At 49.8% G+C, this 25,521-nt stretch overlaps 1 protein-coding gene across 2 annotated transcripts in view; it reads right to left on the bottom strand.

The window, feature by feature from the left end:
- Positions 1–13,855: 13,855 nt before the first annotated feature.
- KCNC4 (potassium voltage-gated channel subfamily C member 4) overlaps positions 13,856–25,521 on the bottom strand; it is a 36,673-nt gene continuing 25,007 nt past the window's right edge. Inside the window, exon 4 of one of the 2 annotated variants that reach the window (XM_058538745.1) lies at positions 13,856–15,023. In XM_058538745.1, coding sequence (XP_058394728.1) covers positions 14,812–15,023 — 212 coding nt within the window. In that variant the 3' untranslated portion in view covers positions 13,856–14,811. Of the gene's footprint in view, positions 15,024–15,522; positions 15,598–25,521 lie in introns of those variants that run through there. The other variant, XM_058538748.1, reaches the window with a different exon arrangement.

Raw genomic sequence — 25,521 nt, 5'->3', positions numbered from 1 at the left:
AGGCGCAAGAAGGAAATGGTATCTGAGCGGGGTCTTGGTACAATCCTAGACCTCAAATAAGTAGGGAGGAGGAAGGCTCCCGAAGAAGAACTGGGAAAGGCAAGTTTGATGAGGCTGATATAGGCCAGGTGACCAGAAGCATAGCTGTACTGCACAGAAGCTGGAGTTTATCCTGGAGCATCAGGGAGCCACAGCAGGATAAGGAAACAGGCCTCAAATGTGGGCTGCAAGACCAGGAAGTCCCCGCCAGCCTGAACTTTACATTCATGTTAATAAATGTGGCACCTGCAGAACAATGGTAGGCTGTGGGCAAGGTGGGTGGGGGGAGGCAGGGGAGAGGAGAGGCAGGGAGAGGAGAATAAGAAATCTTCATTGAGCTTCCATTGGGTCAGAAGACTAAATGCACTCCCATAGATAAAACAACCACAGTATAAGGCAGTATACAAGAAGCATCACATAACTGCTGTAAGACCCAAAAGTTTGCTCTTTTAAAGCAAACAGGAACATTTTTATAATTATTTTTATAGAATTATTATATTTTTATAATTTTAATAAAATGGAGTCAAAACCTATGGGGACTTCTCACTTGAAAGATTTTAAAATAAGTTAGAAAATTCTGTTTCCCATTCTTTTTTAAGTGTACAGATACAAGCGATTTAAAGGTATTACAAGCGGGGCTTTGGGTAACAATGGAAACACCCAAACATCTGTTTTCAAGTGCTCTTTTTTTAGCATGAGTGTATTTTTTAAGAGACAATCAAGCATCACTTTTATCTTGAAGGGATAGATCAAGAGTGCTTATTTAAAAACTCTGACAGCCACTTGTCATCACAGAGAAGGGCGATTAAATGGAACATTTGTCTTTGTAAGAAAAACATGATTTATCATTAAGGTTGGTAACTCTTTTAAGTACTTGCTGTGAGAAAACTGGGGAATCTCCGTGATATGATAGATCTTCCTGGTCACTCCATATCCCATTACAAAGTGGCGTAAAGACTCTATTATACTTTGAAACCTTATTTTTATAAAGTTAACATCAACGACAATACTTAGCATTTTGTGCGCGTCTGGCTTTAACTTTTTTGTTGTCGAGTGAATGAATATCAAGTGTGGTTCCCTGTAACCTCACTTCAGGTCCCTTTTTTTATCCCAGTCAATAGTTTTCCCATAAAGCATTTTTATTAAGGAAATCATTTCCTCTTCCCCCAAACATCTTTCCTTTAGTGGTTCAGAAACAGTTCTTTCTCACGTATTTCTAGTATTTAAACAAAATCTAGCAAATCTCATTAACTGAGATGTTGGAAATCTCTATATTTTTAATCAAACAGAAAGCAAACTTCCTATAAGGCATAGTTTGTCTAATAGTTATTTCTTAAAATTTTCAGTAATATTTTCCATGCATCTTTCAATAATGACTACTGACAAAAGATGGCATTTTTTGTTCCATATTGCTTTTCAATTATTTCAGCCATTTTTCATAGTAGAAAAAGAAAGTGTTTCCCTAAGGGCATGTGGGTTTTTATGTTTTGCAATTACTAAGAAACACCAAAGACTCTTGTATACTTTTATTATCACATTTAATGAAATGTTGTTCACTGGCGTAAGTACTATAATGACTTTAAGTATTGATGAAACAAAGGAGGAAGTTTAGGTTCATGGTCTGGATGCTTAATTTTAAAGATTTTATTGGGGCTGGCCCGGTGGCAGAGCGGTTAAGTGCGCGCGCTCCGTCGCTGGCGGCCGGGGTTCGGATCCCCGGCGCGCACCAACACACCACTTGTCAGGCCATGCACGCACCAACACACCGCTTGTCAGGCCATGCTGTGGCGGCGTCCCATATAAAGTAGAGGAAGATGGGCATGGATGTTAGCCCAGGGCCAGTCTTCCTCAGCAAAAAGAGGAGGATTGGCATCGGATGTTAGCTCAGGGCCGATCTTCCTCACAAAAAGAAAAAAAAAAGATTTTATTTATTTATTTTCCCCCCACAGCCCCCGTAGATAATTGCATGTCATAGCTGCACATACTTCTAGTTGCTGTATGTGGGACGCGGCCTCAGCATGGCCGGAGAAGCGGTGCGTCGGTGCGCACCCGGGGTCGGAACCCGGGCCACCAGCAGCGGAGCACGCACACTTAACCGCTAAGCCACCGGGCTGGCCCTGGATGCTTAATTTTAAATAGCTTACTAATTGGGAAGCTTTCTGCTATCATTAGCTAATATCTCAAGGCAAAAACTCTTAGGTCAATAACCTTCATTAACAATGATAAATGTCAACCATATTTCAGGGAATTATCTTGAAAATGTTGAATTTTTTGTCAACTTCTTTTCAGATACAATTAGATTGTCATTGCTTTTGCCTTATAATATGGCTAATAAAGAGCTTATCCAGAAGAAGAAAGGTCGTTCTAGATATTTTCTTGTTGTTTCTTACGTTTGCATTATTGATAATATCTCTAATCCAGATTTCTTTGCAGGATCTTTTAAAGCTGTTTGCTCATTTTGTGAAGATTATATAGATACATAGTAGGCACTCAAAAAGATGTTGGTTGAACTGAGAAAAACCTGACATGATACAGTTATTTCCTCCTTACAAAGCCTTAAGATCTCACAGATCCCAAAGGATTGAGATCCACGATCTATGGGGCCGTCAGCGGGGTGCAGTCTTATGCCGTCGCTGGTTTGAAAGGGGAAGGGAGAAGATTCTATTCCCGGGTTTGGGAGGATCAAGGTGTAAATTCTCAGGGACTTCTCAGCCAAGAAGCATCTTCCTGTATGCCACATTCTCTCTGGGAGGGGTAAAAGCCAGCCACAGGACTTAATTCTTCACTTTCCCCCAGAGTGATGTGTACGGATGAACAATCGAGGAAGAGCCCAGCCTCGTCTGAGGTGCGCGCCCAGGCTGGGAGAATCAGCTGTGGTTTCTGCCCCTGATAAATGGGGTGGTCCGATCCGAGCCGGCCAGGTTCTAACCTCAGAGGAAGTGATCCTGGGGACAGACCCAGGGCAGGCACTGCATGTTGGCTGGCAGGTCTATGATCACACAAACACACAGCCCTTTGGCAGTCTTTAGGCGTCAGTTAGGGTTGCATTTGGCTTCTTGGGACAGAGACTCACGCTGGCTTACCCAAATGGGGCTTCTACTTTTGTCATATAACAAGAAGTCGGGGGCAGGTAGTCCAGGGATATTGTCAAGAAAGTCATGAAGGTTCTCAGATCCTTCTAGGTTCCTGCTTTGCCCTCCTAGCATGAGGTTCTCCTTTTCAGGGTTGTGAGATGGCTGCTTCCTCCCTGAGCATCTCCTTCTCCTTCCAGGCAGGAAGAAGGGGAGGGGTGAGGCCAAAACGCAGTCTTCTCCTCCCGGGCCTTTGCCTTTTTTTAGGGATGGACAGCCCTCCCAGAGATGTTTAGCTATATTGTATTGTCCAGCCCGGTGGACATCTGCAAGCGAGCCTGAGAGAGCAGATATTTCAACTGAGCACATTACCTCTCCCAAATAAAATCGGTGTTTATTTAGTAAAATGAAGGGGAAAATGGATTCTGGGATACACAAGGAGATCTGGACTATCTCATGAGTGAGCCACCCGTGCTCAGTTCCATACTGAATACACTGATGCTTGCCTTTTCATGGTCCCCTCTCAGAAACATTTCCATCATGCCTCGGACAACATATTACATAAAAATATTGTCAAGAAGCACCATGCTGGGAGAAAGTCTTGGAGTGGGCTCCCTGCGTGCCCAGTCATGCTCCTGTGCTGGTCTGTGATTCACTCCTGAAGTATTTCCGTGGGCGTGGCAGGAGTCAGGATGCCTGGGCCCTGCTTTGGTTTACTGGGAGCTCCTCCACGTCCTTGACCTACCTTACGGGTTCTTGAGGAGGACAGCTCCAAATCATAAATAACCAGAGCCATCTGCAAGAGACTGTGCAAAGGCTGAGCCTGCCTGGCGGACCCACAGCGTCTACCCCTGCTGTTTAGTATGACTCCCAGCAGCCCCGGAGGGCATTGGATTTCAGTGTCCAGGAGACTGTGTGTGGGAGGCGCTCCCAGACGAGATGAGCTGGGGGCTGGCGGCGGGGGAAGCTCGGGGCTGGGGAGCCAGTTTTGCATGAAGCCATGATTTTCTCTAGCTCCTGGGTGGATTTGCCACTTCTGCTCTAAGCCTCACCCAAGGGTGGGTGATATCTACAAGATCTGTATATTTCGTTCAAGCTGAATTGAATTGATATTTTGTTCAAACCCTGTTTCAAGAATTTTTGTGCTGTCCTGGTGAAAGTAGCATAGCATAGGTGACTCTGAGCATGGCTAATAATCACCTGTGTGGTGGTTAGGAGGAGGACGGATGGGTAGTTCGGGTTTTTTTTCTCATTGTCAAATAAATATACACTGCAGAAACTTTAGAAAGTACAGAAAAGTTTTAAGAAGCAGGAAACAAAAACCCTTCATAAGTCTTATGACCCATTTGATAGATTATATAGTATCCACATACAGTGCCTATGGCAGAAATTACTCCTAATACCAATCCCCCATTCTTCATTCCCACCATAACCCCAATTTTACCTAGGGTAGCAATGCACCCAGGTAAAAGATGACATTTCTTAACCTCCCCTGCAACTAGCAAGTGCTAATGGGTTATAAGTGGAACTTAGGTGGGCTTTCCAGAAGACTCCTAAAGGACAGAGGGGGGCAGACAGGGCAGGCATGCACACGTTTTTGTTCCTTTCTCCTCCATTTATCCTGCCTGGAATGTGGATGTGATGGCTAGAACTCCAGCGGCCATCTTGGGTGTTTTAGGATTGAACCTGTGTGCTAATGACAGTGATGCAGAAAGCTAGAAGGAACCTGCATCTCTGATGACTTTGTCGAGCTATCATACAGCCTTGGAATACCTGTTCTGGGCTTCTTTTATGAGAGAGCATAAACTCCTAATTCATTTAAGTCACTGTAGTCATGTCTGTTAACAACAACTAAAAGAAATTCTTGGGGCTGGCCCCGTGGTTTAGCTGTTAAGTGCGCGTGCTCCGCTACTGGCAGCCTGGGGTTCGGATCCCAGGCGCGCACCAACGCACTGCTTCTCCAGCCATGCTGAGGCCACATCCCACATATAGCAACTAGAAGGTTGTGCAACTATGACATACAACTATCTACTGGGGCTTTGGGGAAAAATAAAAGGAGGAGGATTGGCAATAGATGTTAGTTCAGAGCCGGTCTTCCTCAGCAAAGAGAGGAGGATTAGCATGGATGTTAGCTCAGGGCTGATCTTCCTCACAAAAAAAAAAAAAAATTCTTAGCTGATCCAGTGCCTGACACAGAGCGAGGGTTCAGTAAACGTTTGGGGCAGCATGTTTCTCTGGAAGGAGCTTTGGGCAATGAGAAGAAGAATGGGCAAAAGAGTCCTCGTCCTGTTCTACAACTCCCTAAGTGACCAAGTTTCAGGCTCTCTCTGGGCCTCAGTTTATTTTCTGTGAAGTGCGAGGGCCAGGCTAAATGCTCTCCAAGGACTTCTTATCCCTCTGAATCTACGGACTGGACAGACCTGGTGCTCCTCTGGTTCCATCTCTTACTAGCTTTGCAACTGTAGGTGGGTCACTGAGCCTCTTGGAGCCTCGGATTTTTCATCTCAGTTGCCAAGCATATCAGGCACACAAGAAATGTTTGTTGATTGAGAGAGGAAAGTGGGGACCATACCACCTGTCTTGGCTGCCTCCCCAGATGATAGCAAGGATAAAATAAGATAATCCTGCACAGTGCCATCCAGAAGAGTGGGTTGCTATAATTCAAATGGCTCCAGGACTGGCTTGACCTGGCCTCCCCGGCCCCACATACAGCTTGTGTCCTAGGTACTTGCCAGGACTGGCCTCTACCACAAAATGGACCTGCCACCTTCCTTCCCAAGAAGCTTCCAGACTGCTTCTTGGATGGCCAAAGTCCTTGGGCAAAGGAACAGTCCTATGGCAGGTGTGAGGGAGAAATAGAATCAATCCCTCCCTGAATGAAGTTCAGAGACAGCATCTTCCGTCTCCCGGCTGACCCCTTCCGAGGAGGCCAGGGACTTCTGCCATCATTTGCCTTCAGGAGAGGAAGCCATGGCCAACCAAGGGGTTCCTGGATTCCCATTGGCCAGAGCTCTACCTGTGCCGCTGGTTCCCAACAGGAAGTTCGGTTGCCCTGGCACTCAATCTCCATGGCAACCCCTGCTTCTGAGACACTGAATGGAAACTGCTGGTGTGGGGAGGCCAGTAGCAGAATACTGATTTGCCTGGGTGTCTGTAACGACGACTGCATCTCAATACATTTCCAGATCCCCAAAGAGCTAAAAATACATCCGGCTCTGTCTAGGGCTCTCCAGCCAGGCTGAGCATCTCAGAGTGAATCTGTGCTGACTCCAACCTGTTAATATTGGTTATCTTTGGCAACTTGGGCTCGGGGGACACGGAATGGGGCATTGAATGCAAAATTGCAGAGCACAGGTCTGGAGGGGTATGCTGGAGAGAAGAAGGTGGAGAAGTGAGCAGGATCTCCTGAGAGGAAACCGAGGGGTTCTGGGGGGACAGCCAGCAGAGAGCACCTTGAATCCTAACTCCCTGCAGAGCCCCAGCGAACTTGCTGGTCCCACTCATGATCCAGGCATGTGTTCATTTGCTCATTCAACAAAATCTACATTAAGTCACACTCCGTTCCAGACTCTGTGCCAGGCACTGGGATTACAGGTGTGAATAAGAGAGTGCATATGTTCTCTGCTCTCTCTAGAGTTTACAGAATGTTTGAAATCAGAATCATCCCTGAAAGTGCAGACATACTCGGTGGATACCTGGATGTCTTCTCTGCTATGCAGTGAGCTTCCTCAACTTGAAGATGATTTTACTTGTAACCCTGGCAGCATTTCCAGCCCATACTAGGTGGTGAGCTAATGCTGGATTGAATGTACTGGGGTGGAATCAAATGGCGTCACAGCTGCAGCTGTGCCCTGTTCTACCCCAGTGCATCAGCCCTCTCTGAGGGCCTCCCAGAGGCTCTGGCCAGCTCTGCAAAGTGCGTGCTCAGGCTGTGAGGTACTGTATTCAGGGCAGATGAGGTGGCCGCTCCACTGACACCTGCTCAGGGAGCTCAGTATAAAGTGACCGGTTGAATTAATTCCTAGCCTCCTTGGCAGGATCTACAGACAGACATCCCCCCACCCCATCTCCTTCCCGTAATCGCTGCGCATGTCATTCAATTAATTCTGCATTTCCCAGAGCAGGAAGCTGTGCAGAGTTTATAGCAAGCAGTCGGTGCCAAAGCTACTCTCAAAAAGGCAGGTATCACACACTCAGCCCTGGTCCCAGCTCCAACCCCAGCCTCCTCCACAAGGCAGATGAGCCACAAAATGGAGAAATGGAAAATGACCACAACTTGGGGGGATCACTCTTAGATACACGTAGGTGCTTTGCAGGCACATGAGGATCCCACAGATGACGCGCCAGATCACGTGAGGATGCTGCCCTGACCCTAATCGCTTTCCTGAGCCTCAGGGGGTAAGATCCTGAGGCTGCTCATTGGCTTGGAGCAGAGAGAAGGGGCTGGGCTCCTGGATGCACCCCAAATCCTTCAGACTGTTGGCTGAGAATGAGAATGGTTCTATGCAACCTAATCCTCCTTTTTGGCAAAGCAGCTCCAGATAGCCCAATAGGAGCACCCACTGCCTGAGGGAAGCAGCTCGGCTTCTGGTTCCCTCCCACACTCCTTGGGCAAAACAACAAGAGCATCTCCTTCTGCCCTGATTATTTCCTCCTTCGTGAGGCGGGAGCAGGTCACTGACAGTTTTCCTTTTCCCTCCTGCGGGAGGAAGGATCCTGAGGCTCCCTGGGAATTGATCTGTAACTGATCACCCGTCTCTACTGGTGGCTCCCTGCATGGCCATGGGGTGGGGCAGGGACCCTGAAGATCCAAAACCCAGCATGAACCCTTCAGAGGGCACTCCGAGGGTCCTCTCTTGGACCAGGACCCCAGCCTTCCCAGGTGCTGGACTCATTCAGGGCTTCACCTGAGATGCTTCTTACCACCCTATCCTCTGACTCAAGCTGCCCGCAGGCCAGTCTGACAACACCTTCCACTGGGTCCAGTAGGACCCTTGTCATGGCTCTGTGGAGGGAGAAACAGTGGAGAAAATCCGCTGATCAGGGATACCATCCCACGAAACAGCTGATCATGTGTCTGTGGCCTCGGCAGAAGAAAGAGTCCTACACATGGGATCAGAAAATCTGGGTCCCAGGGGCTAGCCCTGTGGCGCAGCAGTTAAGTGCGCGCGCTCTGCTTTGGCGGCCCAGGGTTCACAGGTTCGGATCCTAGGTGCGCACCGCTTGTCAAGCCATGCTGTGGTGGCATCCCATATAAAGTAGAGGAAGATGGGCACGGATGCTAGCCCAGGGCCAATCTTCCTCGAGAAAAAAAGGGGAGGATTGGCTTCGGATGTTAGCTTAGGGCTAGTCCTCCTGACAAAAAAAGAAAAGAAAATCTGGGTCGCAGTCCTGCTTTTCCACTAACCAGATAGTCACTTTAGCTATGGCTAGCCCCTCAGAACCTGTTTACCCACCTCACAAGGTTCTTGAGAAGATTCATCAAGAGAATGGATATTCAAATGCTTTGAACAATAACGCACAAATGTGTGGAATTTATTCAACACCCTCTTTATCGTTGGCACTGTGCTAGATGATGTGGCAAACAGAAGCGGTGGCTTCTACCCTCAGGAAGCTTGTGTAACCTGGAGTTGACGTCTCAGGGCTGTAAGCAATGTGATATCTCAGACGATTGGTCGTTGTTCCTTAGCGAAGGCAAGAGGGGACAGGAACAAGGTCTACACATGCAAAACAAGCCAAGGACACATAAACAGACCATCAGGAAGTGCCCTTGTGTTTAGGAAATGCAACAGGAGATTGGGAAGAAGGGAAAGGGGCCACTCAGCATGGCTGAAATGTCAGGGAGGGCTTCGGAGGAGCCATTTGGCGCTGGACGGCACAGACAGACTGTGAAGGTGTTCAGAGTTGGCTTCAGAGAGTTGCGTGAGAGGATGGGGTGGGAGAAGGTGTTGAAGGTGGAGGGGACCCAGTGAGCAAGGTATGGAGGCCCAACATGGGTGGTGTGAGGGAAGACAGCCTGCCAGCTGCAGTCGGGAGAGGAGACCGGGAACAGGTGGGGCTTTGGGCTCCTGTTTTAGGTCTATCCTTTAGCAATTGTTTGCCTGAGGAGCTCAATTAACCTGTCTGAGCCTCAGTTTCCTCACCTATGGAAAGTGGGTAATGATAGCAATACCTACCTGAAATGACCAGTGTGAGGATTCTATTAGATTCAGGCCTTGATCCGCAACTCACTAGCTGCCTGACCCAGGCAAGTTAACTCCTCTGAGCCTCAGATTTCTCATCTTTAGAATGGGAATTACACTTCCTCCAAAGAGTGGTGTTAGGACTAAAGGAGCTGATGTGTGTAAAATATGTGGCACAGAGTAAATGTCCAGCGGATGCGATAATGTGCTAGATCTACTCTAGGGAGGTGGGGCACTGGGAATTTTTTTGAGCAGAGAGGAAGGTTGAGCTGAGCATCCACCCTCTCCCCTGTGACCAAGGGAGAGCATTTCTGAATGCTCCACGTAGCCAGGGAGGGAGAGCCCAGTGGGGAGCAAAGCCTCTCTCCATCCCTCTCCCAGGCTTAAGGCAGCGAGTTAACCAGGCCAGCCGGAGCCCTGTGGGCAGACTTTCATCCCCTGAACCTAAATGACCGTTTAATGGCTATACCCAAGGCAGGGCTGGAATTTAGGGAGGGCTCTCCTCTGGCAGCCAGGGATAGGTTGTGAACCTCATTTCTATGTTGGAAGGAAAAAGAAATCATTTTAGTGGATTTATTTCCTTGCAGGCACACTGAGTCACAGATCCTGGACATCCTCCCTCAGCCAGGAAGCCTGAGTTCCCCAAGCCACTCCTGCTAAGGCCTGGTAAGGTAAATGCACTCCAGGTGCCAGGGCCACTGGGCTCTGGGCACCTGGATGAAGAACAGGGGGTGTGGGAGGCTGCAGAGGCCCCAGGTGACTCACAGCCTGCTACCACCCCTTGGTCCTTCCTGTAGTCAGTCCTCAGAGAGCAACCCGGAGCAGCTGCACAGCTCACCATCGTGGGTTTGGTCTCAAAGTCCCCCTAATGTTGGCCCCACCTTGTACCCATGTGGTCAGGAGAGGCAGCTTGGAGTGAGCAAGGACTCTGCACCAAGGACAGAAACACTGGCATCGAATCTCCTTTACTGATGAACTGAGTGGCCAGCAAGGGCCTTAACCTCTCGGTGGCCCGTTTTCTTTGCCTGCACAATGGGACAGTGCCCTGCCCTGCTCGTCTCATAGGACTGACATGAGGACCACTTGGGTAATGCTGTCATCTAACAACTTACAGATAATTATAAATGACCAGGTCACTTAAGTGCCTCCTTCTCTCTTGGGCAAATAACCCCAAATCTTTGCCCTCTAATCAAATTTAAATCCTGTCTCTTTCTGCTATACTTCTTCCTGCTTCTACTTTCTTCTGCTGCCCTTCCAGCAATTCTACTTCTGGATACATAGCCAGAAGAATTGAAAGTAGGATCTTGAAGAGATATGTGTACACCATGTTCATAGCAGCATTATTCACTACATTTTCATGTCCTTGGCCTGCGGAGCTTGAAGCCCTCTAAATAGACCGTCCTCTAAGCCAAGCTGGACTAGTGTGCACTGGTGGGGAAGGACCTCATGGCGCCCACATGGAGGTCCGGCAGGGGCTCTGGCCAGTGAGCACCCCTACCCTGCTGGCACTCCCCCCTTACCCTCTGGGTGTGAGCAGCTGCCACACCGGATACCTGGCTATTTCTCTCTGTTTGCCTACTGCCTCCCTCCCCTCCCTGCCTGCTGCGAGGTCCTCATCCACCAGCGCTGACGTCAAAGGCTGGAGCGTCAGCCGAACCTGCAGGTGAAGCCAGTGCTTCCCTGCAATAGAGGGGCTTGGCTTCCGGAGCAGCCACCTGCTTCCTGCCTGTGGGCTTGGCTGAGCCTCCCCTGCCACAGCCTCTCCTCTCCCTCCCAGAGAAGCCCTGGGCCTCTCCTAGGTGACGGGGCCTCTCCTGGCTGAATGGCTGTGTCTGAGCACATAGCACCTCAGGAGTGGGTCTTACTTTCCTCTTTTCCCTTGGGTGCGAGCTAGGTGCCTGGCTCAGAGCAAGCGCAGGTCTGATCATCAGGATGATTGTGTGAATGAAGGAATGAATAATTGTGCTGAAGATCTCACAAACAGTTCATCCCTTTGGGATTTGGTTTTCCTCAGGACATGAAATCTCTACCAACACTGAAAGCCCCTCCTCTCCTTCCTTGGGCCAACTGCGTGGGCATATTTTCTCCAAAAGGATAATTCCATTGCTTTTCCTGGGAGTTTCCAACCCCAAAATGGCTCAGGTTTGCGCAGTGGTGCCAAATGCGGCACATAAATTATTCTGAGCAACTCCCAGCTGGGTCTTACACAAATAGTGAAGTAGAGGAGGATCGTTCTGGTTTCCTCTTTCTTCGTTCCTGTCTTCCCTACTGTCACTGATGGAATGAGTCACTCATTGAATCATTAATTCAAACAGTTAGAGAGCACCAGGCATGATAGGTGCAGGCTGTACAAAGGGGTAGTGTGAACTCTGCCCTGGGGAGCTTGCGGCCAGAAAGAGTTAGTATATAAACCAACAGTGCCCAGGTCAGGGCGGCCTACTCCGGGGAGGCCTTGAAGCACAGGGAAGTGAGGAGGAGGGACCCCCCCTTGGGGGTGTGGCTGGGAAGACTTCAGGGTGGAGACGAGGCTGGAGCTGAGTGTGTGGGCCTGAGCCAGGGAATGAGAGAAGCCTGGTGATGGGGTGTCAGGCCAGGGAAAGAGGAGCTGTGTCTGGGAACCATCTAGAAGACAGTGTTTCATTTGACATGAGAAAAGGGAGAGTGATGACCCATTCTTCCTTCAGCAACTGATTCCTGCTAAGATGTTAACTGTTAATTAAGGAAAGTGTTAGCCGCTAACAGCTTTAAAGAGGGGCCCCTCCTTTTGAGGACTGTATTTGTTTTCATCACCTGCTGCCTGGGAAGAGTGTGGCTTTGGAATCAAGCAGACCTGGGTTCAAAACTTGACTGCCAGTCACTGCCTATAAACTTGAGCAAGTCATTTTCTGGAAACTTCACTTTCTGTAAAGTGGAGATGATAATTTCTACCCCATAGGGTTGTTGTGTGGATTAAATGAGACATCATATGGAAAGGGCCTAGGTCAGAGCTGGCACAACAGAGCTGCTCAGAAATGTTGCTTTTACCTCAAAAACGTAAACACCGTATTACCATACGATCCAGTAATTTCACTTCTGGGTATAGACCCAGAAGAATTGAAAGTAGGGTCTTGAAGAGATATTTGTATACCCATTATTCACGATAGCCAAAATGCGGAAGCAACCCAAGTGTTCATCAATGGATTAATGGATAAACAAAATATGATATATGTGTGTATACAATGTGTATATATATACACAAATGTGATGTATATATACAATGGAATATTTTTCAGCCTTAAAAAGGAAGAAAATTATGACACATGCTACAGTATAGATGAACTTTGAGGACCTTATGCTAAGCTAATCACAAAAGGACAAATACTGCATGATTCCACTTATATGAGGTACATAGAGTACTCAAGTCCATAGAGACAGAAGGCAGAATGCTGGTTGCCAGGGACTGGGGGAGAAGGCAATGAGGAGTTATTGTTTAATGGGTACAGCTTCAGTCTGGGATGATGGAAAATTCTTGGAGATAGATGGTGGTGACGGTTGTAGAACAACATGAATGTACTTAACGCTACTGAACTGTACACCTAAAAAGAGTAAATTTTCTTATGTATATTTTACCACAATTAAAAAAAAAAAAGAAATATTGCTTTTATTTTCCTTCTCCAGCAGCAGAGCCTCTACCAACTTCTCTGTTCTTTGTAAGGAAAGTGGACAAGGGCAGGCTTGTTGTGACACTTCTGAAAGGTCACCACCCCTGAGCTTGATGCCTAATTATCAGTGGATCCTGCCCAGACTCCCAAGGGGAGATCGATTAATCGATGTTCTGTCGAGGCCGAGGAGTCTGTCTATTGGGCTCATTGGAAGGAAGCAGCTACAGGCTGGAGTTGGGCAGTGGAGGGGGAGAAGATTAGCATTCACTAGGTGTCCACTGTGCACTGGGCAAAGTGCTTAGCAGGTGCCAGGCATACAAATGACAAGCTACTGCCCTCAAGGAATTCACAATCAACTTCCACCCTTACCTGCCAGCTGGCCATCCCCCACTGTGCAGATGACGAGGAGGGTCAAGGGGAAGAGACATAGTTGTGCAATTGTCTGCCTGGACTCAGGACCCAGAGATTTTTCCAGGGCCCCCAGAAGCCCTGGGTCTCAAGGCCAGCACAGCTACTGACCTCCAACACTTAAGTGCCTCTGTGTCCAGCCCTTGAGGGGCAGTCAGGGGTGTCTGGTGGGATCCTCACAGTGCCGGGGTTGGCAAGACCCCAGAGCATGAGGCAGCAAGGGAACGGAAACCTGTCTGGGGGCCCTGCTTCCTGCAGCACCCTGGTTGGGGAGGCTGGGAGGACCTCCCCTTGAGCTGACTGAAGGGCCTTGCTTTGGCCAGCATCCCCTTGGTATCATGGGCTCCAAGAATTAGGGAATCCTCATGCAGACCACTCAAATAGTTTTGGATCCTGAAAAGAGGGTCTCATCTTTCCTATATCCCCCAGCCTCCAGGCATACGGCTGATAGGGATCCCACTGCAACGTGTGGTTGACAGTTTAAACATAAGCTCCCAGTCCAAGCAAGTGCTTTTTATTCACTCAATAAACATTTATTGAGCCCTTAATACCAGGCACGTTAATAATTCAGTCTCTTCCCTTAAGCTGGACAGGAGATAGAGATCTGTCATATAATTTCCAAACAGTCAAAAGCAAGAGTCTCATACAGATACAGAAGAACATGTGTCAAAGATTTTACTGAACTGATTAATTAACAAGGGAACCAATAAGATGATAAAGCTCGTTCAAAGAGCATTTAAGGAACTGAATTTAAAGGAAAGTCATACCAAAATAATTTTTTTTAAGTTAGAGACAAATCTGGTAAATGTCCTACAGGGGAATAAAACTAGGTGATCTCTCCTACTAGATGGAAACCATTTGAATCTCTACCAGTCAAAAATCTACAAGTCAACATATAACTTCACACTCCAAGCCCTTCGTTAATAATAGCAATGACAAAGTCAACAATAAAACCGTCTTCTAGAGCAGCACTGTCCAATAGATACATAAGGCGAGCCATGTGCATAATTTAAATTTCTCCAGCAGCCACAATAAAAATTAAAAACAAATAGGTGACATTAATTTTAATATTTTATTTAACCCAACATATCCAAAATATTGTCATTTGACATGTAGCGTTACCCACATTCCAAGTGTTCAGTAGCCATATGTTGATAGCACCGTTCTACAGAATTAAATAATCTTTGCGTAGGTCTGTTAATCAAAGCTTTGGCATGACATTGAGGGAACATACAGCCATCCTCTTGGCCTTATCTAAATTTCGGATAATTTTTCCTAACTTATCTATGTAGGTCCCTGTGACCTAGTTGGCAGGAGTACAGAAAAGGTGAGTCCAAGGCTATGGCCCTTAAAAAGGCTTGTCCAGAGCAGCCAAGTAAACATCTAGTGCAGCGAATGCTCTCATAAAGGTGAATCAAGGGCTGGGAGGGCACAAAATTCTGCTGGTGGGACGGGGTGGACTAGAAGACTTCACAAAGGAAGAGCAGGTTTCACAAGGTGGAGGAAGCAGGGGTCACTCCAAGCGAAGAGAAGAGTATAACCCAAAGCTGGAAAGCGCACAAGTTCACAGAACACTCCTGCTTGGGTGTATGGAGAGGGAGGGGCTGGGACCATGGTCCAGGGTCTTGGGAAGCTGCAGAGATGCATCTCACCTTCATCCAACAGGAGCCGTGGAAGGGCTTCTAGAAAAGGAGGGACGTGACCAGACTTGTCTTTAGGAAGATCCTTCAAGGAGCTCTTAGCCCTGTGGTGGTGGAATCTTCCAATTCCCTACCCTCGCACCCCCCGGCCCCAGTTGTGAATGGGGATGAAGTCTGTGTCAGGGTTGGTAGCTAAAAATATTTTCTAGGCTTCTGGTTACAGATGCGATGCCCAAATCCAGAGTGAAGAAAGCACTGGTAAAGGTGGCTTCTGAGGTCAGGACAGTGTGACGACTCCTTCTGGAGTTTGAGGAAGCCTGCAGGTGACTCTTAACAGACTGGAGACTTAGCAGCTGATACCCTGGCAGCCTTGGGGGCCAAGTTAGAACAGGGGAAGAGAAATCTCAGCCTGGCATTAACTCAGCTGCTAGCCAAGTGAGGCAATAAAGGGCACGGGCGTGGACTGTTCTGGTCCTCATCATCTGGATGGAGATAAGAGCCGGCTTTGATTTCCCTTGCCCTTTACATCTGAGAGGCTCAGAGCACTCTCCGGGCATTCTCTGAGATGCTGGTCTCTCACTCCTGCAACAGGCAGGTCAAACAAGGGCAGGGCAAGCTGGAACCGGCACAGACAGGACAAAGAACCAAGAAGAGCTTTTGAATTTTCTGAAACATCCTCCTTGGTCCCCCACCTCATCAATGTTAGAGAAGAGGAGCCTGACTTGCTTTCCTCCTAGTTCTACCTGAAGTGTACAGAACAAGCCACTTCAGGCGAGAACCTGTGGCCCACAGGAAAGTGAGAGGCCGTGTGGGGAAGGAGAGATTCAAGATGGTTCTGCAATCAAGCCGGCCCTGGGGGTCTAGTGGTTAAGATTCGGTGCTCTCAGTACTGTGGCCGGGGTTCCTTTTCTAATCAGGAACCACATCACCCAACTGTCGGTGGTCATACTGTGGTAGCTGCGTGTTGGTGAGATGCTGACAGCTTTGCCACCGGTAAAGACCGGGCAGGGTTCCACTCTGCTGTACACGAGGTCACTAGGAGTCGGAATAAACTCGAGGGGACTCACAACAACTGCAATCAATCAAGCATCTCTCTTGCTGGTGTGGGTACCTATGTGCAATGGGGTGGGGCTCAGAGCCGTCTTAAATCTGCTTCCTTATGGCTGATGTGTTTCTAAGTGGCCAGTCTGAGAAGGCAGTCGACTCTAGGGCCTTGTTTCCACTTGGGATTATATAATCATCACGTGCAGGACTAACCACCCAGTCGAAACAGGAAAACTCGGATCTAATCTCCTTGGAGATAAGACTTCCCTTTGCTTTTCGCCATGAAGTGATCACCAGCTGGGGCTTCCTGTGAATGCCTTCTGATGAAAACTGAAGCCCAGGGCTCAGGAATGGACCAAGCCTGCCAGCCCCCAGCCTGTTTAGAAATGAGCTCTACAAAATGTCAAATGTTTGGTTAAGGCCAAAATCCAGTCTGATATCCAGCTGTGTTTCAAATAGCTATGGGTTTGGTTGCCTGTCTGCCACAGCTGAGACCTTCTGCTTACTCAGATCTCCCCCCTCCATCCTGCAGACCCACCCCTCCAGCCCCGGCACCTCCTGGAGAGGCTGTGGAATGGCCTGGCTTCTTTCTCCCCGCAGTTTAGGTCTCCTCACAGGTCCTCTAGTGGAGTCTAACAAATTTGGAAAGAGCCTTTGAGTTCATCCAGGGAAGGAGGGAGAGAGGAAGGACGGAGATGAAGTTTATGAAACATCAGGTACTAAGCTAAGTAGCAGGGACGCAGGGTCTCATTAGAGCCCTGTGAGAACCCGCTAAGGCGGGCAGTATTATCCCCAGTTTTACAGATGGGGAACTGCAGCTCAGCCACATCAAGCAAGTTGCCAAAGATTGCACAGCCAGTGGTGGACGCAAGGCTAGAGCTCTGGTCCCCTAATTCCTGTCCACGCTCAGTCCCAAGTAGAGCCGATCTGAATTCTAGAGAAATCTGTGATGGAGCAAAAGCCCCAAGGCAAGGAGGACTTGGGCCAGGCTAAAAAGCAGCTGCCAGACGCCACTGGCTCCAGTTGTCTTCACAGCCAGTGCTGGCCGACCTCTAACTTCTAGACTAACAGTTCTCCATGTTGGGGGGGTGGGGCACAAAGTCCTCTGAGAATCCAATGACAGCTCTGAATCCTGTCTCTAGAAACTGTACAGTCACCTGTATGTACATATGTACAACTTTGGTTGCAGTTTCAGGGGGTTCATGGGCCCCGAGAGTCAGAAAATTCTATTTGCAACCCAGGAGTCTCCATGGGGGCCTAGGTAGGGAAAGGGAGAGAAAGGGTTTGGAAGAGTGGTGGAAGAGAGAAACAGAGTGCTGGGGGCGGAGGGGATGAAGGAGTAAAGAGGAGGTACCACTGCTGGCGGTCAGGGAAGGAGCCAGCCACGGCAGAGCCTCAGCAGCCTGGGCACGTCCCAGCGTGAAGTTTGCTGGCCTCAAGTGAGGTCAGCAAAAGGCATGGTGGCGCTCTGATGGGCTGAGAGAGGCAGGGCCCCCCAGGCCAGTCCTGACCCAGAACTGGGTCCCAGAACTGGGCTTTGTTCTCATAAGAGAAGTGGTATTCCATTACACAGCTCAGATTCCTAAGTCTCCATTTGGAAAGCGGATTAAGATCCCCTCCCCTGAAGCCAGAAGTGTCCACAGTTAGAATAAAAAGCCAGAGTGGTCTTGGTCTCAAAGTAACCCAAACCGTCCACCTGCCAAGGATGGGGTGGCATCAGGCTAACCCAGCCACCAAACTAGCCTGTTAAAAATAATGATTATGTAAAGAAAACATCTTCAGAAAAAGAACCCCGACTAATCTGGGTGGGCTGGAATGAATGCCTCCTGTTCTGACCTACCCCTGAGGTGAAATGATCTATTTCTTCCTTGAATTGCTCCCCTAGCTCTGCTCATTCACGTGCTCCCTCAGCAGACACCCAAACAGAGGGTTTTGGGTTTGCCCAGCTGTTCTATTTCCAGCCTGCTCAGTTCATCTTAGGTCCCACGGCGGGACTGGTCCCTCTTCTTCCCCCTCCTCCCCTCCCCGGCCTCTTGCTCTCGCATTTTCTCTCACACCTCCTGCCTGGCTTCCCCTCCCCCTCCATCTTCCACTCTCCCTCCTCCTCCTCTTCCTCCTCCTCCTCTGCTTCTGAGGGTCCTGCTCTCTGCCTCTCCTCTACTGCTCTCTCTTATCTCACTGCCTCCCTGGCTCCCATTCCCAGTGGCTCACAGGTGTGTGTGGAAAAGACTTGGGGCACTCCTGACCCCTGGGCCTTGGGGGAGAGAGGAGGAATGGCAGGTGGGGTAGAGGTGCCCCCAGGCAGGTGGTAGCCTTGGGAGCAGGGGGCTTCATGGGCTTCTCTGCTCTCACGGGAAGCAAGTACACAGGTATCACTGCTTCTGGGTCACCAAGAGGGAAATGGCCATGCCAGTGAGTCACCTCGTGAGCACTCCTGTCCCAAGGCCCTGCGTCAAGCTGGTCACTGCCTTTGTCCCGTCATCCCACAGTGAATGGCCCCAGCAGGGGATTTCTGGAAAAGGGTTTCTGGTACTTTCTGTTATGGAAGTCAGGCCTGCCAACCCCCACTCCCCTGACTGTTTCTCGAAGTACACATGGGGAAGGACACGCACTGAGCACCATCACGTGTCTGAGTCTGGCTCACTGTATCATGTATTCTACCTCCGTTTACTCCTCCTGGCAAATCTGCAGGAGATGTATGAGTATCCCCATTTCACATATGGGGACCATGCTCAGAGAGGTTAAGTCATTTGCCCAAGGTTACACAGCTCAGGAGCAGCAAAGCCAGTGGCAGCTGGAATTAGCATCCTGGGCATGGGCAGTGAATCAACAGCAGTGGTGGTGCTGGTGCCAAGGGGCCAGCTCCTACCTGTGGGCCTTGTGTGGCCATGGAGCCAGCGGTCAGGAGCCTGGGGGCCAGAGCCAGGCTGAATGGGGTCAGGTCAAAAGCAGGCTGTGAAATCTACTCTCTGTGAGCTCTCTGTCAAGTTCATCTCTGTGCCTGGGTTTCCTCGCCTGTAAAATGGGAGTGACTAAAAGAGTTCTTACCTGCCGGGTTTGTTCTGAGGATTAAGCACTAAGTTAAGCACTCAGAGGCACCAGCTCTCCGATCTTGAGGAACCCCCCACCCTTGATAGAAGGTCAGAAGAATGGTAAAATTTCACCTCAGGTAGTGCTTGAGGGGATCCAGAGGACCCGTCCACCCACTTTCTCATTTAATCTTCATACCACCCTTGGATGAGGGCAGGGGAGGTTTAATTCCCATTTCACAGATGTGGCCCCTGAAGCCCAGCAATGTCATGGGACTGGTCAGGACCTTGTGGGAACAATCCTTTCAGCCTCTCTCTCTCTCGCCCATTTATGCAGCAGGAATCTTGCCCAAGAGTGCAAATCTGAGCAACCACACCAGTACTCAGAGAGTTGGAGAGGGCGTGAGGCTCCTAAAAGAACACAAAGAACATTGTAATGAAGACTGAGAAGGCGGAAGATGGAGACATGAGCCCCTGGTTGTTCCAAGTAGACTCCAATGACAACCTGAAGCCATTAACACCACGAAAGAAAGGCCCAGCTGCCCAGAGCCTGGGAAGCTGAGGGGAGTGGGGGGCTGTGGTGGGAGCACTGATGGTGGTGGTGAGGGAGAGACTCGGCTGGCACACAGTGGTGGGGTGGTAGAGGGAGAGGCTCAGCATCCCAGGGAATTGTTCTAGACAAATTCTGAGACGAGACGTGGGCTAGAATGACAGGTGTGAACAACAGAATCAGCAGTGAGCAGCTAGCTCATTCACTGTCTACCCATTCATTCCTTCCTTCATTCATTCATCGTTGAGCTCCTGAGCATTGAGCAGGGGCTGGAGATAAAAGCATTAATAAGTGAAGCATCCATAAATGAGTAAACAAGCAACAAGCTATTACTGTGATCAATACTATAATGGAGGGGTATACAAGGTGCTGTGAGAGCATAAAGGAAGAGTCCAGGAAGGATTCTCCGAGGAGGTGATAGTTGAGTGGGCCTTGAGGGATGAATAAGAGTTTGCCTCGGGCCGGCCCCATGGCTTAGCGGTTAAGTGCGCGTGCTCCGCTGCTGGCGGCCCGGGTTCGGATCCCGGGCATGCACCGATGCACTGCTTCTCTGGCCATGCTGAGGCCGCGTCCCACATGCAGCAACTAGAAGGACGTGCAGCTATGACATACAACTATCTACTGGGGCTTTGGGGGAAAAATAAATAAAAATAAAATAAAATTATAAAAAAAAAAAAAAAAAAAGAGTTTGCCAGACAGAGGACTCAATATTGGAATGAGGAAGGGGGACAAAAAGTAGACAAAGAATCTTCTAGACATAGGCAACTCCTATTGCATATCACTTCTGATTTCCTTTTTGTGCTCCATTTTCTTTTTTCTTAATCAGAGCCAAGCCAGAATTCCTTGTAGAACCCTGGTCTCTAATTTGACTTACACAGGAAGCTCTTGCTTTCTTTGTCCTCTGATTAAAAACATTATCTACCCTGCTTGGACCTCTTTGGTGCTAGGATTTCCTATAACAGAGAACAAGGCTCTCACTCCATACGTTGAGAGGAGGTCTACTAATCCTATGTCCTGGGAAATAAAATATACATGGACCCTAATTTATACTAGACTGTGGATGACTGACACAAGATACTTTCCTATGCATAGATTAGAACATGAAACGAGAGTGAAGAAAAATGAAGGATCCTGGAAATGCACGTGTTTGGGAGGCAGTAAGGGGGTGGCAGTTAGTGAGAGCTCCTGGCAAGGGTAGAGAAGAATCCAGGAAGAGAGATGGAGAGTACCAGAGACCAATTTTCCAGTTTTTCCAGGGAAATCCAGCTTGCCACAGTCCACCACACTGAGGCTCCAACACCACTGGAGCCTTCTTACCCACCCCCTACTCTCACCATCCCACCCACATCCCACCCACCATTCCTAGGCTCCCTGGGAGCTGGGTGCCACCTCTAGTGCGGTCCTGAGAGAAATGTGGTCGCTAATTGATCTGCCAGGAGTACAAACAGTGTTGTCCCCTCAGGGGAGGAGGTAGTCCTGAGACTCGAGGCTGGACGCAGCTGGGGTGTTGGGAAGGGGGTTGGTTCTGACTCCTGTTCCTTGCTTCTGTGCCCCACTCTCCCCTGGTGCACTGAGAGGATGGCACAGACTGGCCACTAGGCTGACCAGCCAGCAGCCCAGGAAGGGTTAAGGATTCCGGGGCAGCTTCTCCATGGTGGTGGTGGTGGTGGTGGCATAACTCTGCTCTCCATAGCAACTTAGGAGCCGCCACCCCAGGGAGGGCCACCAAGGCAACAGCTAGTCCGGAAACAGCTCCTCTGGGCTTCCCCGGCCTCCTGGGCTTGCCCCTGATCTTCTCGAGGGGCAGCTGGCCCGGCCTGGACGACGAGGCAGAGGCGGGTCACCTCCTCCCCGAGCCCTTCTGGGGTTGAGGCTGAGGGCATGGAGGAAAGTCTAGGTTTGTTTTCCTTTGTTTGCTCTGAACATTTGGTCACTGACACTGAACTTGAAGTTACTGTCCTTGGACCTGGGGAGTTGCTGAGGGGGCGGTCTCTAGGGACATTAGGAATGGAGTTGCTCCACGGGTTAAGGAATCCAGGCTCTGGTCCCCACAGAGGTCCCCTCAGGGGCAGTCACGCCCAGCGGCCCCAGGGTCTGGGAGCTGAGGGCTCTGATGCCACAGGAGGAGCCCCGCTCTCTTGCCTGGAGGCCTGAGCAGGATCAGGAGGCTCCGAGTTCAGGAAAGAGTGCACGGCGGGTGAGGGGGTACTGGCTGGAGGGCCATGCTGGGCCGGGCAATTCCCAGCTCACGGTTTTCCTTCCCTCTTTCCCAAGCCCCAGCCTTATTTCCCTCCAGCCTTCTCTTTCACCTCTTCAACACCCCCTTCATCCCTCCCTCTTCTTCCTTCCCTCTTCCTGCTCCCTTTTCATCACTTTCTTCATTCACTCAAGCATCTCTCTGAGCACCTGCTGTGCAAGGAGCACTGGGCCAGGATGAATCGGCTCCCTCAGTAGCTCGCAGTTTGGGAGGGAGAATTTTACAAGTACCCAAAACAGCGGGTAGAGAAAGGAAGAGCTATGGGGACTCGCCTCTCTCTCTCTCTGTTTCAGCCCTCCTCATTATTCTGACTGTTTCTCAGGCAGGAAATGCATAACGTAAAGAAAAGAGCTTTCACGCTATTCCCCAAGGCCTCCCAGGAATACCCCAGAAGTGAGGTGCAAAAGCCAGCTGGAGACGGCTTGGGAGGGATAAGAGAGGACGGAGTTCAGCAGCTATTCGTGCCAGGGGCATCTCTGCCCATTCATTCTTTCATAAAATATTTACTGAGCCCCAGCACTCTGCTAGGCCCCGGGTACTTCCAGGGAGGCAGGAAATAAACAGATATGTAGTTACAAGGAGTGGTAAGTACCACCAAGAGAATGATTCGGCTGCAGTCATAGAAAACAACACGGGGCGAGGAGGGGGAGGGGACCCTCACCAAGGAAGTGACATTTAAGCCAGGTCCAAAGGGTGAGACCTCAGCCAAGCGAAGGAGTCGGGTGGGGTGGGGTACAGTGGTCCACATGAGGGAACAGCGCGTGCAAACCACCGAACGGGGAAGGGACTGTACATGTGAGGAAGGCTCCTGGGGGCTGAGGGAGAGAGGCAGGATCAGCAGAGGCAGGAAGGGGCCTGATGAGCCTCGCGGCCATGAGGGCCTGCCTTTCTTTGAAGGCGTTTGGATTTTATTCAAAATGCAATGGGAATCCAGCCACTGAGGGTTTTAAGCAGGGGTAACACGACCTGGTTTCTGTTTTAAGAAGCTCTCTCTGGCTGCAGGGTGGAGACTGGGTGGTAGAAGGGCAGATGGGACCCGGGGAGACCAGGGGAGAGGTGAGGGAGCCAGCTGCGGTGTTGGAGAGGAGAGAGCGGGAGATGGAGAATATGTGAAAAATACTTCAGAGCTGGGGGTGATAGAGCTTGTTAATGGGTTGGAACGAGGGTGGGAGATATCAGTATCTATTTTTTTATCTACTGGTCTTTTGGTCCCTCTCCCCCACTAGAATGTAAGCTCCATGATAGCAAGGACGCTGTCGGTCCTGTTCACTGTTGGTCCCCAGGACATAACACAGGCATTTAATAAAGATTTAGTGCATGGTGAGTGAGTGAGTTAAGGAAGGAGAGGGCGGGATTAACGACGACAGTCCCATTTCTGGCTCAGCCTCAGATGGACAGTGGTGGCATGAGGGGAGGGGAGGACCTGGGAGGCAGAGAGTGAAATCAAAGCGCAGTGGCAGGGAAGTGGTGGAGGTGCCTGAGAGGGGCCCAGCAGGCAGCGCGAGTGGGCGTGGAGAGCATGAAGGGGAAGAGGTTGTCTATTTGGGTCACTGTTGCACACTCAGCATGTAGAGCAGTGCCTGGAAGAGAGAAGAGGCTCAATATGTGTTTGTTGAATAAATAATGAATGAATGAATGGAGTTGAGAGGAGACTTCTGGGCTGGAACTATAAATGTGGCTGTCACCAGTGCCTAGAAGGTGTTCAAGGCTGTGGGAGCAGATGAGGTCAGGTAGGGAAGAGTGTATGGAGACAGAGAAAGGAAGGGACTCCCCACTTGCCACCCCCTCTCCCCAAATCAGGTATTGCTGATGTAGGAAGCAGAGACCCCAACTCAGCATAAAGCAGAGCCCATGGTTTTGGGAGACTCTCATGGAGTAGCCTGAGAAGCAGGCAAACATGGCAGAGGGTAGAGGCTGGCCCCACAGCCCTGTGGGGAAAGAAGAGGCTTCCAGCACCAACATCAGAAGGCCTCTGACCACTCTGACCTGGGGCCACAGCCCTCCTCCTGGCTCCCTCTTCTCAGCCCGGGATGCTGTGGGCCCAACTGAGGCTGCCCAAGAAGGAGGGGGTCCTGGAGTCCCTGGCAGCCCTTGCTAGCCTCTAAAGCAACCCCTGCTGTCCGGGGCACGGGTGTGGTTACCACAGACCCAGGGGACTGAGCCAGTTTGTGCGCCCCCGGTTGTGTGGGTCCCAGAGTGTGCACGTACGAGGCCTGAAGCTGGGAAATGAAGGCCAGTGTTCACTGTAACAACACTGTCGGGGCCCCGGGAGGCTGTAGGAGCAGGCGCTGGGCACACATTGTCAACCCCAGGCCAGGGTATCCACCGAGTCACTCCAGACTAGACGCACTGCAAATGCCAGCCTCTGCCCTGACACACACCCGTGACTGGCTGGGAAGAGGCAGACAGGGAGTCTCACAGGGAATTCCACTCTTGAGTTAAGGACTTTAACGCAGAAGACCTGGTTCTAGACCTGCCTCCAGCACTAACTAGCCATGCGGGCCCATGTGGGTCAGAACATCTTAGAACTGGAAGAGGTCTTCTAATTCAACCTTCCACACTGAGCAGAAATTCTTCCCACAACCCCCTGGCACATGATCATCCAGTGTCTTTCCAAACTTCCAGGGATGGGAACTTCCCTACCTGCAGGGCAGCCCCTTCCTATTCGGCAGTTTTGTTAGAGAGCGGCTCTTTCTCAAAAGGCCTGGAAGGACCCAACACCAGAGGGTAACAGTGTCACCTCTGGGGAGGAGAGTGGGATAGAGGGAGGGTGACCAGGCTTCCTTGTTGACTTGATATGCGATGTTTTCCATACCGTGTGCTAAATTTGTAATGCCAAGGAAAACAAAAAGTAAGCTTCTTCTTTATTTGAACCCAATCTGCCTTCCTAACATTTCCACCTATTGGTCCCAGGTCTGCTGTCTGGGATCAGAGCATCTAACCGCACTTCCCCTCGAATGCCCTTCAGATATCTGAAGGTGGAGATCACGTTTCCACCGTGTCCTCCTCCGGGCTGAGCTGCTCCTCCTGTAACTTGGTGTCCAGACCAGTCCCCATTGCAGTCACCCTCTCCTGAGCATCAGACAATGAAACTCAGTGGGTTGCAGAAGGAAGGAAGCAATCAATCCCTGAGTCGGGTGTTACCTCACTCTAATTAGTTAATGAAGCCTGAGAAGACACCCCTCTCCCTTTTACGTGTGTGTCTGTGTGGGAAGGGCACGTTCAAATCACTCACTTCCTCAAGCCTTGGTTATCTTCCCCATAAAAGGAAAAAACAGTACCTCTGCTATGAGAATCAATTGAGATTAAGGAAATGAGAAACATTAAAAAGCACAAGTCCCTACCCTAGGGGTTATGACTTAGAAGCCCCATTCCATTTAGTAGCAGCTAAATGTTGGGTTCACAGAGCCAGACTACTTGGGTTCAAATCCCAGCTTTGCCACTTACGGGCTGTGTGACCTTGGAGGAGTGACTTGACATTGCTGTGCTACAGTTCTCTCCTCTATGAAACAAGGATGATGATAACACCAATCTCGGACTGCATGTTTAGGAGCATTAGATGTATTGCCTGGCACTCAATAAATGTCAGCTATTTGGTATCAAGACCCCAACTCTTACTCCTTCACAAGGAGATAGGGCTTCACTGAAATGAGGCTAATT

Source organism: Diceros bicornis, chromosome 4, assembly GCF_020826845.1.
Source record: "Diceros bicornis minor isolate mBicDic1 chromosome 4, mDicBic1.mat.cur, whole genome shotgun sequence".
Lineage (NCBI taxonomy): Eukaryota > Metazoa > Chordata > Mammalia > Perissodactyla > Rhinocerotidae > Diceros > Diceros bicornis.
The sequence above is the reverse complement of the archived record's forward strand: the minus strand, read 5'-3'. Positions and strand labels throughout refer to the sequence as shown.